Source organism: Haliotis rufescens, unplaced genomic scaffold, assembly GCF_023055435.1.
Source record: "Haliotis rufescens isolate VD_foot unplaced genomic scaffold, xgHalRufe1.0.p SCAF_116, whole genome shotgun sequence".
In the NCBI taxonomy this organism is placed as follows: domain Eukaryota; kingdom Metazoa; phylum Mollusca; class Gastropoda; order Lepetellida; family Haliotidae; genus Haliotis; species Haliotis rufescens.
In genome coordinates, this window is record NW_025963798.1 from 110,808 (window position 1) to 129,482 (window position 18,675).

Genomic DNA, 18,675 nt, shown 5'->3' on the forward strand with positions numbered 1-18,675 from the left:
TAGTCTTGTTGATGTTGCAAGTCTTCTTGATTGATTTCCTCTGCAGCAGGTCATCTTCAACTTGGCGGAGGTACCTGAGGAAGTTCTCATACGGCTCATCCTGGTCTGCTTTATGGCTAGTTAGATCCTTCAAATCGGCACGGAGGCCAGTCCACAAGGTATCTCGAAGAATCTGTTCAGTGTCGCTAGGTTGAACCTTTCCAAGGATAACTCCTTGGCTGAGAATATCCTCCAGACGGCAGGACCATTCAGCTACAGTCTCATTGTCCCCTTGCTTGGCCGTGTAGAACTGCGCCATGATGTTGTGCTCTGTGTGTATATTGCCAAATACACTATCCAGCTTGTTGATGAGGGCATCCAGTGGGGCATTCTGGTCCGCGTGCATAGCAACTCTGGCCGCCTTGCCGCGAAGTGAGCGCCTGACTGCTTCCAGGACAATGTCCGTGGAATAGTGGGAACACATACATGTGTACTCGTGCATCCACTGATCAAAGTTGGCATCTCCCTTCCTGTCACCTGAGAAGTATGGTAGCTGTGGACTCTTAGCTAAGGTGACGGTAGTGGGTAGAGAAGGGATAGTAGCAGCTGCTGTTGGTTCCTCCTGTTCTTGATTATGCCTACCTACCTCGGTGATCCATTGCAGTAAATCTTCAGGTGTTTCAGCTTTAGGTTGTAAACCTAACTTATTCAAAGAAGAAACCAACTGATCCATCTCCTCCGGTGACATATTTTGTGTTGCCATACTGAAGTATGAGAAGCAGAATTTCCGAGTAAATAGATAATTGCTACCAGTGAATACACCGGGGTAATGTGGAATTGAAGCGCCAAAGACAAAATCGTTCCTTGTTAAAAAAAAAACAAGGGAAAATAATTCTCACATGGAGAAGTGTAGTGTGAGAGGCTTAATAAATGAGACTATACTGTTGATTAGTATACTATACAGTATACAAATGATATACGAACTGGATGTATCAAGCCCAAGAGAAGTATAATGCACACATTCATGTGTACACTAAAGCTACGGTGGAAGATGATGGATAACCATGAATAAAATAGGCTATGGAATAGGTTAGCAACTTACCAAACAGGATACCTTGTGGCTTACCGGCAAAATATGTACCCTTTACAGTACTTATTTACAGTAAACACAAATTTACCTGAGCTGACTAACGCTTAGATAAGGAATAACACTAAAATAATGCTAAATAAACCTTAGGAATAATGCTAAGATGCAACTAATGATTAGTAACAAATATTATTCGTGCAAATGGGGGCAGTGCAAATCGTAAGCAGACGCGCGCAATTGGAGGCGGTTATGGGGCTAACAGGATCAATGAACTTACCCTACAACATAAGACAATTGCACCAACAACCTAAGAGAAAGAAACAACACTGAACACAGAACCTACAATATCAAATATTTACAGAACTATAACATACATTACCCTGTTATCAGCAAGCACCAGGACTAAAACAAATAAATCACACGTAATCTAACACAACATACCTAACAGTTTATTTAGTTATGAAAAAGTTTAGATAGGTAGTTTAGGTAGTTAAATAGTTTAGTTTTACAAACTACTTATAGGTTGCCTTAGCACATCATTCATTCATACACACAGACAGATACTGGCTGTTATTGTAATTGATGCGAGAAATATGAAATAACTAATACTAAATCTAAATAAAATAAGAATTCAGGTGTGATAGGGTACAGCGTCGCGTTCAAGATTATTTCACTTATATAACGACACTAAGAAGAACACAAAGAGATTAAGTCTGATAATAAATATGGGAACTAACTAAGTAACTAACTAAGTAACTAAGTAACTAACTAACTAACTAACTAAGTAACTAACTAACTAACTAAGTAACTAACTAACTAACTAAGTAACTAACTAAGAAAGTACTTAGTCGGAGCGCTCCTATTGAAACTAAAGTTTACATGTTAAATTTATTAGACAGCACACAAGCAGTAGATACAAGAAATCAGAGTAACATCACAGATGTGGAGGGGATGAAAACACAGTTGTTGATTTCATATGTCACGTGAGGCTGCAGCACAATCTTCATAGAGTCTGTACACAGTATAAGTAATCAGCTGTATAAACAGCAATAGTCACATATCATAGTCAATAATCAAAAGTCACACAAATCTACTAACGCACAGGCACATCAAAGGTTGGCACAATCCGGGGAGTGATCCTGGGTGTCCACGAAATGGCACTTGGTGGTGGTAGCAACGTCTATCTTGATCCTCACTGGGGGCTCCAATGTAACCGTGCTTGTGTTGGCCGATAGTGGAGTAGGTGTCCTACTGGCCAAATAATCACAAACAGCTGTGGGGGGTGAGGCTGATGACGTTTATTGTATAAAGGTGCGAATGTACGCACTTAATTTCAGTCTGAAACAATAAAAGTACAACATAAGCAAATATAACATAGAATAAATATATACAATCCGTTATACATGTAGTTACTCTTTAAATTTCTAATATATATATATATATATATATATATATATATATATATATATATATATATCACTTCCATTAAAATGAATAGCACTTACTTTACATTACACAATACATCAGACGTATCCGTACAATACATCAATACACAGATACAAAATATATTAATATGATACAGAGTGATAACGAACATTACATACCAGATAGGTGATACCTGAACTGGTAATACCGTGACAGTGATCGAACGGTGAATGTTGCTACTGAGAAATCTGCATAATAAAGAAATACAAATGCAGAATACTATATACAAGTGATATCCTATGGTAAAATAGTGTATAAAAATATATAGTACAACAGCCACTCATTTCAGACATACAACACTCATACACTCGCACTTACCAACATAAATCAAGCATACAGACATACATTTACTTTCCATTACTGTCCAGAGGGGTTTATATTACTTAGTTTATATATATATTTAGGTTTTGTGTTTAATACTGTTTTATACAGATAATAATTACTCACTGAACTGTAAGTTCATCAAGCACTATAAATATATACAAGATGCATTATGTTTCTAATAAATCAAATAAAGAATGCATTCTACAATATATATTATTTCTAATCACAATAATTAGAAAACATCCATATATACAACATCATAAAATAAATAACCAACTAACCTTAAATATGAATAAATCCTTCTACAAATCCAAATCCTCACATAGAAATGAAAGCAGCAATAAATCTCGCAGAGTCTTTCCTTGAGGTGACAAATAGCAACTGATCTTTTAAAATTCAACAATAAACATTGCTGTAGCTATGGCCAGCTTGGCCTATCAACAAGACAATAGACTGGGCCGGGGCGCGCTGGGGCAAAGAGTGCTGTAAGTCAAAAGCATGCAGTGTGACAATTAGTGGAAGTTAGACTGAGGGTAAGCTTACTTAATGTTACAGAGCTATGGAATGAATGTTTAAGGTATAAAATACTAAGGTATAAAACATAACTAATATTATAACTAATAATATATTCTTATAATGATAATATCGTAACAAACTAATTAGTTAAAATGGTAACAAGGCCATATAACCTTACTACTTACTAATAAATCTTAATTAAAAGTATGTACATAAATGAGCCTGCCACACACATATTCCCACTTGCCAGTATCCAGCCTTTGCTCTTCATTGCGCTTTGTATATTGAAGGTGGCATCCCTTGTACTCAGTTCGATGATATTTTGAAAGCAATGAGAGAGAAAATCCAGATACCAAGGCGTGTCTACACTCTTAGCCACATGCTTCATGTTGGGGACATATTTAAGAGGATCATGGAAAGACGTGAATCTATCTCTGGCATGCGTGTGATAGATTTAACTTCGGCTCATTATACTGCAATCCTGGAACCTGTTAAAGGGAAGATATTTGATGAGTAAAGCTTTGTTTGGACCTGTATTCTAGCGCCTTCAGTCATTGCGAAGACGCTCAACTTAAATGCTTGGAACTGGTAACACACCTCGCATGTTTTCTTATTAGCTATTATTCAGAAAAAAAGATTGTGGTGCTATTCTTCTTAGTTGTTTAACGGCACACTAGCAATACCCCAGCTATATGATGACAGTATGTAAATAATCGAGTCTTGACCAGACAATCCAGTGAATGATATCATGACCATCGATCTACGAAATCCCGCTACGCGTGCTGACCAGGACGGTCCAACCCTAAACTGGTATGCGCGATACAAGCGGTGCACGTTACTATCAAATCTATAGACGGTTAACCAGTTTAGCTTTCACCTCTATCGGCAATGGTCACGTTGGTGTATGGACAGTACATATTTTCACCAGAACAATGATCTATCTATTGTCATGTCTGGAAATACATGTTCCGTGCTTCAGTCATTCAGGGATGACCACGACTGCTTATATTGTATAGTTAACCACTAGATTGTCGTTCGAAGTGGTTCATGGAGATCAGCTTGATCGTTCATCCCATGTCGCTTTGTTGACGTTTTGCAATCGGTACTGAAAGTGTTGACCTTGATATCTGAAGAATACACTTTTAAAGATTAAGGTGATTTTCATAGTATACGTACCCATATCTAAGTTGTAGTACCGCCGATCAGGCTATGTCATAGGCACGCATTTCAAAACAGCGGTAAGGCGATACAGTACGCGAAATGTAAACGTCTGATGCAACGGAAATTTCGTCAGTAAATGTTGTGAATTTGGACAGCAACACGTGTAAGTGTTTATCAGGTATATAACTGAGAGAAGTAAGAAATATTTTCATGAAATTGTAAAAGAAACAGGCACAAACAAATTATGTCATCAACAAGATGTTATAATGCACTTTTGAAAATATAAGATATGAAAATCACTGAAATCTATTTTGTTATTTCAGTGTTAATTGGTGCACGGTGTGTCAAAACATTTTGCTGTTTGATCCTACCATGATTATATTTCATTATGATAAATACAAGATATAAATATGATATTGATGTTTTCATTTTAAAAAATAGAAAATGATAGTTTTCGTTTGTATACTTTTGTATCGAATGTATGATTTAATTTGATTGGCTGAATGTGAACTGGCTCTTTATCCTATGAATAATATTTTTGATATATAAGTGTTTTAATACTTGCTTTTGAATATGCCTAATGTGTGTGTGTGTGTGTGTGTGTGTGCGCATGTGTGTGTGTGTGTGTGTGCCGGATCGCTTTAGTACTTGCCTTTAAATAGGATCAATATGTGTGTTTGTTAGTGTAAGTGTGTGTGTGTGTGTTCAGCAGCTCATCTTTTTTTCTAACGACCGATCATACCATTCATATTTCATGATCCCATACTTGTTTTGGAGCGTGTATAGCTTATACATAGATCATGTAAAAAAAAAGTGACAACAACAGAGAATAATTTTATACTTTGAAGTTTACACTGTTTCTTTCATGCTGATTGGCTGAAGGGGTAGTCACGTGATCTGATATTTTGAGTTCACACACCTGTGAATAGACAAAATAAGTTCACATGATGTGAACAATTTTTTTGTGAAATTGATCGTGTGAACTTTTGCAGGAACTACTTTCCGGGGTTTCCCCAAATTCTTGATCGGTGTTTAAGATCAACTCGTTTTTCTATTTTCTTTTTAATACCTGCATTTATCAGCAATATAAACTGAGGGCCAAAAGAAACGTTACCAACATTAACTGATTTGCCACTTTGAAACAGTAAAGAACACATTTCACGAATACATCACTTGCTTTGCGGATTTTGGGAGATATTGGTGTTTTTCAGAATTTTTTTAAAACATTCTTTCCCAAAATTATCGTGCAATTTCCGGGTATAAATTACGCACGGATCTGTTTCCTATCATTGGTTGCGATGTTTTACACTAACGAACATGCCAGGACTGACCGCTGTCCAGAGGGAGAGAGACACAGAGAGCGGTTGCCATTAACATGAACTGCTCCAAGATGACCATCACCAGACTGGTCGCACGTCTCCGACAGACTGGCAGAACCGCAGACAGACCACGGAGTGGCAGACCAAAGGTCACGACCCCGCAGGATGACCGTTTTTTACGGGTACTTCATCTGAGGAACAGATTTCTTACTGTGACGTCATCAGCTGCCAACAGTTTAGGACATCCAGTCAGCAGACAAACAGTGACCAGACGACTACGACATTATGGTCCCCGGGCTTATCGCCCTTTCAAGGGAATGACTTCGACCCGTCAACATCGACGTGCCAGATTGACGTGGTGCAGGCAAACTCAGCGATGGCAACAAAGGGAATGGCGGCGAGTTCTGTTTAGTGACAAGAGCAGGTTCGAATTCTTCAAACCTGATGGGCGGGTTTATCGACGACGTGGTGAACGTACGGCTTCTTGTTGTGTCCAGGAGGTGGAACCTTACGGGGGCGGAAGTGTGATGGTCTCGGGCGGCATTTGCGGGGACGAGAAGAAGGAACTTGTCATCATCGAAGGCAATCAGACAGCACAACGCTACATTGACAATATCTTACAGCCAGTGGTTCTTCCTTCCATCCAGCGTCAACAATCGACGGTGTTCCAACAAGTTAACGCCACACCCCATAAAGCCCGTATTACTAGAGACTTCCTCAACGCCAACAACGTGACTGTTTTGCCGTGGCCAGCTCGATCACCAGATCGGTCACCCATAGAACATCTCTTGGACCAGCTGGGGCGTCGTCTTCGGAAACGTCAACATCCTCCCTTCACGAGACAAGCGTTGATCGTTGCCTTCCGTGAGGACTGGAATCGGATACCTGTAGTCGATGTGAGGACGCTTGTCTACTCAGTTCGACGCCGCATTCGAAGATGGATTGCCGCTCATGGAGGTCGTATCCCGTATTGAACGGTCTGGGCCGTCGTCACCTTAAAGTTGTAACCAATGTTGTTGATCGAATACTGGACGAATGACCCCCTGTCAAGAAATGTCCCTGTTTGAGGTCAAGGACTCTGTGTTGAATTAGTAAATTCTCATTTTACTGTTCTGAATGATGATTTTCTATAATACAATTGTTACTGTTCCTTCAAATTGTGTTGGTCATATTTTATCCTAGAAATATCTCTAGTCTAGAACTGGTTTGCGATTATCCAAACACAAGCAACACATTCATAAATCGGTGATATTCCCAATTTGCTAGTGCTATGAGAGGGTTCAAGCGTTGGGGTGTTTTCAAAAACCGCGCTTGAAGGTTGACATCGCCTCGGTGCATCAAGGTCATGTTTATATTTTCCCGAAACCTATTTTTAAGATCTGATTTATCCCAAATATTGTTTGTAAATTTGTTCAGAGAAAGAAATTATATTGATATATTTCTAGATTATGTTGTTTATATTCAAAGAACTATTTTTCTTTGCGTAACTGAGTATGAGTGGGGAAACGTATGTGACCGAGAGCCGGCAAATACCGACAATATAACATTGTTGCAATGTTCTTCGGCAAAACCAGAGGACTTCAAATTTAAGCACACATTTTTACGATATTAACCCTTTATGATAAAGCCCTTTCTGGACCATCTCTTTCAAAAGCCCTTTCGGCCCGTGAAGATCCGGTGTAGAATAGGTCTTCAGCAATCCATAACTAACGGGATCAGGTGGTCAGACTCGCTGACTAGGTTGATGCATGTCATCGATCCCAATTGCGTGGATCGATGCTCATGTTGTCAATCTCTGGATTGTCTGGTCCAGACTCAATTACTTACAGACGTCATATAGCTGTAATATTGCTGAGTGCGGCGCATTGTCGCGCTTTGATAACATATAAGAGATTATTCAAAGGGCGACGATGCGACAAATGGGCAAAATGTCGCATTGTCGTATTCTTGCATTATCGTGCTTTGGTTAATATTGACACTTTTTGCTTGGTTTTCAAAGGGCGACAATGCGACAATGCGACAATGCATGGCACGAGCGTGTGCAATATGTGACCCACGCGTGAATTACGTTCTAGGCAGTTACTGTAGTGTAGGTAGAGTTCATGGCATCCCAAAGGACTACCAGGTCCGAGGACTGCAATCTAATCTAAATGTTACAGCAGTCCCGTCTTGAGCATACAGTGTGCGAGCTTAGCCTCAATTTTGTAATTGATATCTTTTCCCGTAAAAAAAGCCTCCTACAAACAGTAAAGACAATTTGCTAGCAGATGACATATTCACTCTATAGACTCTGTCAACTGGAGTTTTTAAACAGAGGTTTCTACTGAAACAACTTTTTTGTACTTTTATTAGTTTTCCATGTTACGAAATATATTCTCTGGATATTAATGCTTTTCACCTAGATAATAAGGTTTATTCATTTCATGATGAGGATCGCCTTTTTAAAAATTGTCCCAACTGTATGCATACCTGACAGGGACGACATGGGCAACATTATGATACGATCTTACATTTTTTCTCAGGAGGAATACCATTATTTCTTCTTTTGTTTCTATTTTTTCTGACTTTTAGGATGGCATAAATGCACATACGTTCACAAGATGCAACATTCTACAAGCGTTTAAAGTTCTATAAAATATTAATGCATACACAAGCCTTATTGGTACAAATGTACTCTTATTATTTTCCACTGAAAAATTCATTAGTTTAAGAGGCGCCAGAAGTCCAATATGTTCATACCTTTCTTGACAAATCTCAAATGTTGTTACTTGGAAGTTGCATCAAGATAAATAGTTAGTAAAAGGCATTCCAAGTGAGTTCCAAGAAAATAACAAATGAAACACATGATTTAGCCATGACTGAGCATAAAAATGCAATAGCCAAGGCATAATCCAAAAGTAATCGTCCACCGCAACAGTTACAGTAGTATACTGCTACAGCAGACGATAGGTTTGAGCCAATCATTTTACTGATAGAGGGCACGTGACTAAAATCTTAACTACTTCCGGTGCTGTGAAGGGTTACTTTACCTAATTAAAACTAAAAACCCAATACATATTTGAGATTTAAGTTCTGATTTATTTAAGCGCAAATGTCTGTTCAGTGTGATAACACTGACAAACTATGTCCAGACAGTCTAAGACAGAAAGAACCAAATGTCAAACACCAAAACCTGTAAACAATCAGTTTAGACCCCTGACATACAAATTAGACCATCAATGACATATCAGTCAACACAAATTTTAACAAACAGTGTGAAGCTGCCCTAAAGTAACATATTTTTGTGAATGACTTCTACCCTGTGAGAGAATATTTTGAGGTCACCTGACTTCAATAAACATGTTCTCACGGCCTCTACAATCCATGGATGGGTTATTTAGGTATTATTTTGATAAATAGACATATGTGGAAATGGGAAATATATGAAAACATTACATGTTCATATAGGATTTGTAATAAAAGGTTTATATGAGGTAGGTGTAGAGCCAAGGATTTTTTACTTCCTGTGACAGGGGTTGTGACGTCACTATGGGGACCTTTAGCATTGAATCTATTTATAACCTGTCTATAAGCGGTAACAAAGGCTGAGCTCGCACACTGATAGTGAGGGAGAGGTTGGCTGTATCAATTTCAGAGCGAGACGAGAGCGCTTCTAGGCCTTCTACGACCTGACTTGCATCGTATCAACTTGATCTGTCTTGACGTGATACCTATCTGAAAGCACCAACTACCAGCAAGCTCTCAACACTGGACATTCGTGAGTACACTGACATTTATTAAAGAACCTGTTTTTTATTGCAGCTGCCACATGTTTGTAATTTCCCATTAATAGACAGCTCTACAAAACAAATTTATGATTGAGTGCACGGCAACTCGACTGTTAACTCAGGGTTATAATGGGCTATTCCCGATGAGGAAGATCGGGTTAAATATTTATGGATTAATACAATTTATGTATTGCTGTGTATACATAAGAAAACATGGTACAATCTTGTAAAAAAAAATCAAAATATATAAGTTGAAATACATACATTGCACATGAAGCACAAGAGGAGTCTGGCTTCGTGATGTCGCCAGGTGTTCCCGAGATGGCAGAAATATGGTGGCTAGTCCATGGCTTCTGCCTATGTGTGTAGGACTCACTTATAGATCCTCCTTAAATTGCACGGAGAGTCCAAGATTTTGAGTTTGAGTGACAGAAGCAGCTCTTGACCTGATGTATTATAATGTCCTTGCCCCAGCAATACTGACAACGCTTACCTTCATTTTTACACATTTATAAAAAAAATGAAATAAGATTAAACATGTAAACTGTGAGAAGATAATCCAAGCAGAGACAGACTTTAAGAAGATCAAAGTGATGGTTAGAAACAGGTTCTTAAGTATGTGAATAAACATTTTATGTGTTGACAAACTTTGGATGACAAATGCACATAGACTGTGATGGCATTTCACCTCTCTGAGTAGAGCGCTCTAAAGCTGTTCCCTTACAGATGTGGGCCTTGTCCTCTAAAGCACCAACCTCACAGTCTGATAAGTGACTGTCTAACTAGTAGGTGACGGACTGATGGGTGTTCAACTAGTGGGTATCTGGCTGATGGGTGTCTAGCTAGTGGGTGTCTGACTGATGGGTGACTAACTAATGGGTGTCTGACTGATGGTTGTCTGACTAGTGGTTACCTGACTAGTGGGTCTCTGCCTCATGGTGACTAACTTGTGAGTGTCTGACTTATGGGTGTCTGAGTAGTGGGTGTCTCACTGATGGGTGTCTAACTAGAGGTTATCTGACTAGTGGGTGTCTTACTTGTGGGTGTCTCACTGATGGGTGACTAACTAGTGTGTGTCTGACTGGTGGGTCTCTAACTCGTGGATGTCTGACTGATTGGTGACCAACAAGTGGATGTCCAACTTGAGGGTGTTTGACTGATGGGTCTCTAACTAGTGGGTGTCTGACTGATTGGTGTCTAACTAGTGGGTGTTTGACTTGTGAGTGACTAACTTGTGGCTGTCTAACTGATGGATGACTAACTAGTGGGTGTCCGACTGATGCGTGTCTAACTTGTGGGTGTCTAATATATGGATGTCTGACAGATGGGTGTCTAACAAGTGGATGTCTGACTCATGGGTGTCTGACCAGTGGTTGTCTGACTAGTGGATGTCTAACTAGTGTGTGTCTGACTAGTGTTTGTCTGATTAGTGGGTGTCTGACTTATTGTGACTAACTTGTGGGTGTCTGACTGATGGGGACTAACTTGAGGGTGTCTCACTGATGGGTGTCTGAGTAGTGGGTGTCTGACTGATGGGTTGTCTGACTAGTGAGTGTCTCACTGATGGGTTTCTAAGAAGTGGATGTCTGAGTAATGGATGTCTAACGAGTTGTTGTCTGACTAGTGGGTGTCTACTTAGTGGGTGTCTACTTAGTGTGTGTCTGACTAGCTGGTGTCTGACTAGTGGGTGTCTGACACATGGTGACTTACTTGTTTGTGCCTGACTGATTGGTGTCTGAGTAGTGAGTGTCTCACTGACGGGTGTCTAACTAGTGGTTTTCTGACTACTCGGTGTCAGACTGATGGGTGTCTAACGAGTGTGTGTCTGACTGGTGGTTGTCTGACTAGTGCATGTCTAAGTTGTAGGTGTCTGACTGATGGGTGACTAACTAGTTGGTGTCTGACTGATGGGTGTCTCACGAGTTGGTGACTAACTAGTGGGTGTCTGAATGGCGGATGTTTAAGTAGTGTGTGTCTAACTAATGCGTGTCTGACTGATGGGTGTCCATCATTTTAGTGTCTTACTGATGGGTGTCTAACAAGTGGCTGTCTTACTAGTGGTTGTCTGACTAGTAGGTGTCTGACTGATGGGTGTCTCACAGATGGGTTTCTAAATAGTGTGTGTCTGACTGATCGGTGACTAGCTAGTGTGTGTCTGACTGATTGCTGTCTAACAAGTGGCTGTCTGACTACTAGGTGTCTGAGTAGTGGGTGTCTGACTGATGGGTGTCTAAGTAGTGGATGTCTGACTGTGGGTGTCTGACTGATGGCTGACTTACTTGTGGATGTCAGACTGATGGGTGACTAACTAGTGGGTGTCTGAATGACGAATGCTTAAGTAGTGGGTGTCTTACTATGGGTGTCTGACTGATGGGTGACCATCATTTTAGTGTCTGACTGATGGGTGTTCAGCAAGTTGGTGTTTCACTGATGGGTGTCTAGCAAGTTGCTGTCTGACTAGTGGGTGTCTGAGAAGTGGGTGTCTGACTAATGGGTGTCTAACTAGTAGATGTCTGACTAGTGGGTGTCTGAGTAGTGGGTGTCTGACTGATGGGTGTCTAACTAGTGGATGTCTGACTGATTGGTTTCTAACTAGTTGGTGTCTGACTGATGGGTGTTTTAGTAATGGGTGTGTAACTGATGGGTGTCAAACTAGTGAGTGTCTCAGTGATGGGTTTCTAAGAGGTGGTTGTCTGACTAGTGAGTGTCTAACTAGTGGGTGTCTAACGAGTGGTTGTCTAACTGATGGGTGTCTAACTAGTGGATGTCTGACTGATGGGTGTCTAACAAGTGGGTGTCTGACTGATGGATGTCTAACTTGTAGGTGTCTGACTGATGGGTGACTAACTAGTTGGTGTCTGACTGATGGGTGTCTCACGAGTTGGTGACTAACTAGTGGGTGTCTGAATGGCGGATGTTTAAGTAGTGTGTGTCTAACTAATGCGTGTCTGACTGATGGGTGTCCATCATTTTAGTGTCTTACTGATGGGTGTCTAACAAGTGGCTGTCTTACTAGTGGTTGTCTGACTAGTAGGTGTCTGACTGATGGGTGTCTCACAGATGGGTTTCTAAATAGTGTGTGTCTGACTGATGGGTGACTAGCTAGTGTGTGTCTGACTGATTGCTGTCTAACATGTGGCTGTCTGACTACTAGGTGTCTGAGTAGTGGGTGTCTGACTGATGGTTGTCTAACTAGTGGATGTCTCACTGATGGGTGTCTAAGTAGTGGATGTCTGACTGTGGGTGTCTGACTGATGGCTGACTTACTTGTGGATGTCAGACTGATGGGTGACTAACTAGTGGGTGTCTGAATGACGAATGCTTAAGTAGTGGGTGTCTAACTATGGGTGTCTGACTGATGGGTGTCCATCATTTTAGTGTCTGACTGATGGGTGTTCAGCAAGTTGGTGTTTCACTGATGGGTGTCTAGCAAGTGGCTGTCTGACTAGTGGGTGTCTGAGAAGTGGGTGTCTGACTAATGGGTGTCTAACTAGTAGATGTCTGACTAGTGGGTGTCTGAGTAGTGGGTGTCTGACTGATGGGTGTCTAACTAGTGGATGTCTGACTGATTGGTTTCTAACTAGTTGGTGTCTGACTGATGGGTGTTTTAGTAATGGGTGTCTAACTGATGGGTGTCAAACTAGTGAGTGTCTCAGTGATTGGTTTCTAAGAAGTGGTTGTCTGACTAGTGAGTGTCTAACTAGTGGACGTCTAACTAGTGGTTGTCTAACTGATGGGTGTCTAACTAGTGGATGTCTGACTGATGGGTGTCTAACAAGTGGGTGTCTGACTGATGGGTGTCTAACTATTAGGTGTCTGATTTATTTGTGTCTAACGAGTGGGTGTCTGACGAATTAGTGTCTAATTAGTGGGTGTCTGACTGATGGGTGATTTACCAGTTGGTGTCTTGCTTATGTGTGGTTGAGTAGTGGATGTCTGACTGATGGGTGATTGACCAGTTGGTGTCTTACTGATGGGTGTCTGAGTAGTGGGTGTCTCAATGATGGGTGTCTTACTAGTGGGTGTCTTACTAGCGGGTGTCTTACCAGTGGGAATTTACTGGGTGAACCTTCACGTTTCAATTTTGGAAATCTCACCTTAACGCTGTGGCCGTCCGGTTGACAATCAGTGATTTCAACATACTGCTACACACTCAACTATCTGGAACACATGTTATGCGAGAACAAATATCTGTAATATATGTTGCATATGAACACCTATTACTGTATATAATACAATTCAAAACGGAAACTCTCACAATCATATGTCACACATTGTTACATGGTGACAATCATAACCATCTGTTACACAATCTTAACGGTGACAATAATAACCATCTGTTACACAATGTTACATGAAGGAACTCATGACCATCTGTGACACAATGTTTCACGTGGACCCTCAAAACCATCTGTGATACAATGTTATACATGGACGCTATCAACCATCAGTGATATAATGTTACATTGGAACACTCACAGCCATCTGAATGCAATGTCACACGGAGACACTCACAGCCATCTCAATGCAATGTTACACGGGGACACTCACAGTCATCTGAATGCAATGTTACACGGGGACACTCACAGCCATCTGAATGCAATGTTACACGGGGACACTCACAACCATGTGAGTGACAATGTTAAAAGGGGACACTTACAAACATCTGTGACACAATGTTATACGGGGACACTCAGAGCCATCTGTGACACAATGTTACACTGGGACACTCACAACCATCTGTGACACAATGTTACACGGGGACACTCACAACCATCTGTGACACAATGTTATACATAGACACTCACAGCCGTCTGTGACACAATGTTACACGGGGACACTTACAACCATGTGTGACACAATGTTACACGGGGACACTCACAGCCATCTGTGACATAATGTAACAAGGGGACACTCACAACCATCTGTGATACAATGTTACACGGGGACACTCACAGCCATCTGTGACACAATGTTACACGGGGACACTCACAGCCATCTGTGACACAATGTTATACATAGACACTCACAGCCATCTGTGACACAATGTTACACGGGGACACTCACAACCATCTGTGACACAATGTTATACATAGACACTCACAGCCATCTGTGACACAATGTTACACGGGGACACTTACAACCATGTGTGACACAATGTTACACGGGGACACTTACAACCATCTGTGACACAATGTTCTGGGACACTTTCAACCATCTGTGACACAATGTTACACCGGGACACTCACAACCATCTGTGAAACAATGTTACACGGGGACACTTACAACCATCTGTGACACAATGTTATTCACGGGGCACTCCACAACCACCTGAGACCCAATGTTACGTTGGGACTCTCACAACAATCTGGTCTCTCTGATGTTTGAGTTATTTACCTTGCGTTCTTCCTTCAGTGCATGCATGGGTATCAACATAAAACGTTGTTTTACAAACCATATTTGACGGTCATTAACACAATAGTTTTAATTAAAGGTCGTGATACTTTGTGTTCTTCCATCAATGAATGCATGGGTACCAGCTTCAACTCAACCATTCTGTGGCGGTCATCGACACACTATTTGTAATTAAAGGTCGTGATTTCGTAAGACAGAACTTACATAATGTCAGGCTAGGTATGTGCTTGTCTCCTTTTGAGTCAGACTATTATTGTAATGTGACCAATATTATCACTTTTATTTCAAGAGGAAAATAGGATTAATCAACTTAATGTCAGATGTAGGGACACTGTTACTGACAGAATGTCGGGGCAGTCAGATGTAAGGATGTTCTGACTTCTATTGCAGTCCCGTAAAGTGACAGAGGGACTGGGACAGGCTACTGAAGTGTAAATATACAGGGAAGGATTGTGCTTGTTATTTAGACTTAGTCTTTAGACTGTTCTTAAATGCAAATAAACAATGACAGCCGAACACATTGTGTGTCATTTTCCACGTTTTTCATGATATAAAAGTATTCACCCACACACGTGATTATGACATTTAAATGTTTATCATGATGTGTTATATATTTGTTTTCAAGTCATCATATGACGGTGTTCACTGTATGGATAAAGCAATGTGTTTCTAAATTACAGATGTCATTCATGGAACCATTCCGCATTAAGATGGTGGAACCCCTCACATTCCTGACAAGGGAAGAACGGATAAAAATACTGGAAGACAGCGGTTCGAATCCATTCAAACTGGATGGTCGTCACGTGACTTTTGATTTGGCAACTGATTCAGGTACCGGGGCCATGAGTCAACATCAGTGGGCAGCGATGATGCAAGCAGATGAGGGCTACTTCTCATCACGTAGCTTCAAGAAGTTAGAGGATTGCGTGAAATCTCTGACGGGATTTCAATACATGCTACCTGCTCACCAAGGAAGGGCCGTAGAACGTCTATTATTTTCCATTCTGTCGAAGCCCGGAATGACCATTTTCAGTAACACTTTATTCCCCACAACACGTGGAAATGCTGATATTAATGGTTTACAGGTTGTAGATCTTCCATGCGTTGGAAGTCCAGAAAGTTCCTTCAATGCGAACATTGACTGTGGGAGGCTCAAGGAGGAACTAGAGAAGATGGGACCAGAAGGTACAATGGTTGTGTTGGTCGCTGCAAGCACAGGCCAAGCAGGGCAGCCAGTCTCAATGTCCAATATCCAAGACCTGTCAAAGATTTGTCACAGCTTTGATATTCCCTTGATCATGGATGGATGTCGGTTCGCAGAGAATGCCTACTTCATCAAGACACGCGACAAGGAATATAGTCTCATGTCCTGTAAAGACATTGCCCTGAAGATGTTCTCCTACTTCGACCATGTCTATGTCTCAGCCAAGAAAGACGGGCTGTGTAACACAGGGGCGTTTCTGGCCACAAACCAGCAGGATGTTTACGACAAAGCATCCGTCAGGATGTTCTATACGGAAGGGTTCAAGACGTATGGAGGACTGACGGGTAGGGATATGGAGGCCATGACAATTGGCCTGTTGGAGAACATTGATGATAAGTTTCTTCAGTATCGAGTTGACAGCACGTACATGTTCGGAGACATCCTGAAGAAGGCTGGCGTTCATGTCATCGACCCCATAGGATGTGGACTATACATTAATGGAGCAAAATGTCTTCCACATATTCCCACTTGCCAGTATCCAGCCTTTGCTCTTCATTGTGCTTTGTATATTGAAGGTGGCATCCGTTGTGCTCAGATCGATGATATTTTGAAACTTGATGAGAGCAATGAGAGAGAGAATCCGAAACCGCAACACATTCTTCGGATCCAGATACCAAGGCGTGTCTACACTCTTAGCCACATGCTTCATGTTGGGGACATATTTAAGAGGATCATGGAAAGACGTGAATCTATCTCTGGCATGCGTGTGATAGATTTAACTTCTGCTGATTATACTGCAATCCTGGAACCTGTTAAAGGGAAGATATTCGATGATTAAAACTTGGTTTGGACCGTATTCTGGGGCCTTCAGTCACTGTGAAGACATTCAATTTGAATGCTTGAAGCTATTATTCGGAAACAGATTGTGAAGCTATTTCTTCTTCTTAGTTTGTTGTTTAACGCCGCACTCAGCAATATTCCAGATATGTGACCGCGGCCTGTTAATAATCCAGTCTGGACCAGACAATCCAGTGATTGATATCATGAGCATGAGGGAGGTAACAAATGTTTTCATGAAATTGTAATAGAAACAGGCACTGGCAAATTATGACATCAACTAGATATCATAATACAATTTTCAAAATAAAATAAAGCGACAGAACCCTTTCCATATCCAACAGAAATCTCTGCATAAATCAGAGTCGATTGTATTATTCCGACTATATCATAAGCATGTGTTTCTGAATCACTATCAAATAGTGATGATACCAGGTGTTGGCGAAAAGTTGAGCGTATCCTGCCCCAACGGTGGCACTCATCACAAACACATGCAAAAGGTAAGTCAATTGTTCACCTGAAAAATATAGGAACATACAGTACAAATCAAAACAAGGAAATTGTAAACACCAAAGGCTGGAGCTGCTGGAATATTGCTCGACATGAAGGGAAAGTTGACTTTTGGAAAGTTGACTATTAGAAAATTGAAGTCATCCCTCTTGTCATACATTCTTGTGGAGAGCGTTTTGTCACTCTGAATCTTTATGCATAGATCTAGATATGAAAGAGCGGTCTCACCGGTCTCCTTTATTTCTAGTTCAGGTGGGTAAACCAGTTGGCTATTTGATTGTTATTGAATGATATCAGATCATCGATTTTCCTGAAGCTTAAGTTAAACTTCTTGGCCAAATTACCTTGTTTTGACTTTGCCAATCCGAACAGAAATTCCGATTCATATGCATAAAGAAATAGATCCGCAAGAAGGTGAACACAATTGGTGCACATAGGGATGCCTACTTCATGCCTAAATGTCTTACCCCCAAATTCTACGTAGATGTTATCGATGAGGAAGTACAGCATTTCACATCTTGTTTTCTCAGTAAATTTCAGATGGCAGTTGCTTTCGTTTTTCACAAATTGTCCTGAACCTCTGAATATAGATACGTAACTGTATCTTTGTTCACCACGTTTTATAACAAAAGCCCAATGGATCAAGTAATGAAGTTTTTCCTAAGTTTGTCATGTGGCATAGTGGTGTACAAAATTGAAAAATCAAATGTTATTACAGAATTGAACTTGGTTCTTTTCTGAGATTGCAAAAAGTCAAACATCCACATGGTATTAATACCATTTGTCTCAAATACTTTATCTGAATATAAAGAAAGTCCTTCCTTGATTGTATTAAGGATTATGGTTAGTCTTTGAGACAGGGATTTGGTGGTACATTTACTGAACCAAGCAATATCTCTCTCTTTGTACGGATTTGTATGGAGCTTTGGAAATCAGTACAAAAGTGGAATGGACATGTCTTCAGGTTTTAGAGTCAAGAACAAAAGAAAATCACTGAAACCTATTTTGTTATTTAAGGGTTAATTGGTGCACGGTGTATCAAAAGATGTTGTGGATGAATGGTTGCTGTCT

General features: G+C 40.6%; 1 protein-coding gene across 1 annotated transcript; it reads left to right on the forward strand.

Moving 5' to 3' along the window:
• The first annotated feature begins 9,487 nt into the window (after positions 1 to 9,487).
• On the forward strand, positions 9,488 to 17,480 carry LOC124127184 (tryptophanase-like). Its single transcript, XM_046490633.2, has 2 exons — positions 9,488 to 9,628; positions 15,734 to 17,480. Exon 2 carries the CDS (start codon positions 15,734 to 15,736, stop codon positions 17,093 to 17,095), a length of 1,362 nt encoding a protein of 453 aa, XP_046346589.2. The 5' UTR covers positions 9,488 to 9,628; the 3' UTR covers positions 17,096 to 17,480.
• Positions 17,481 to 18,675: the final 1,195 nt, after the last annotated feature.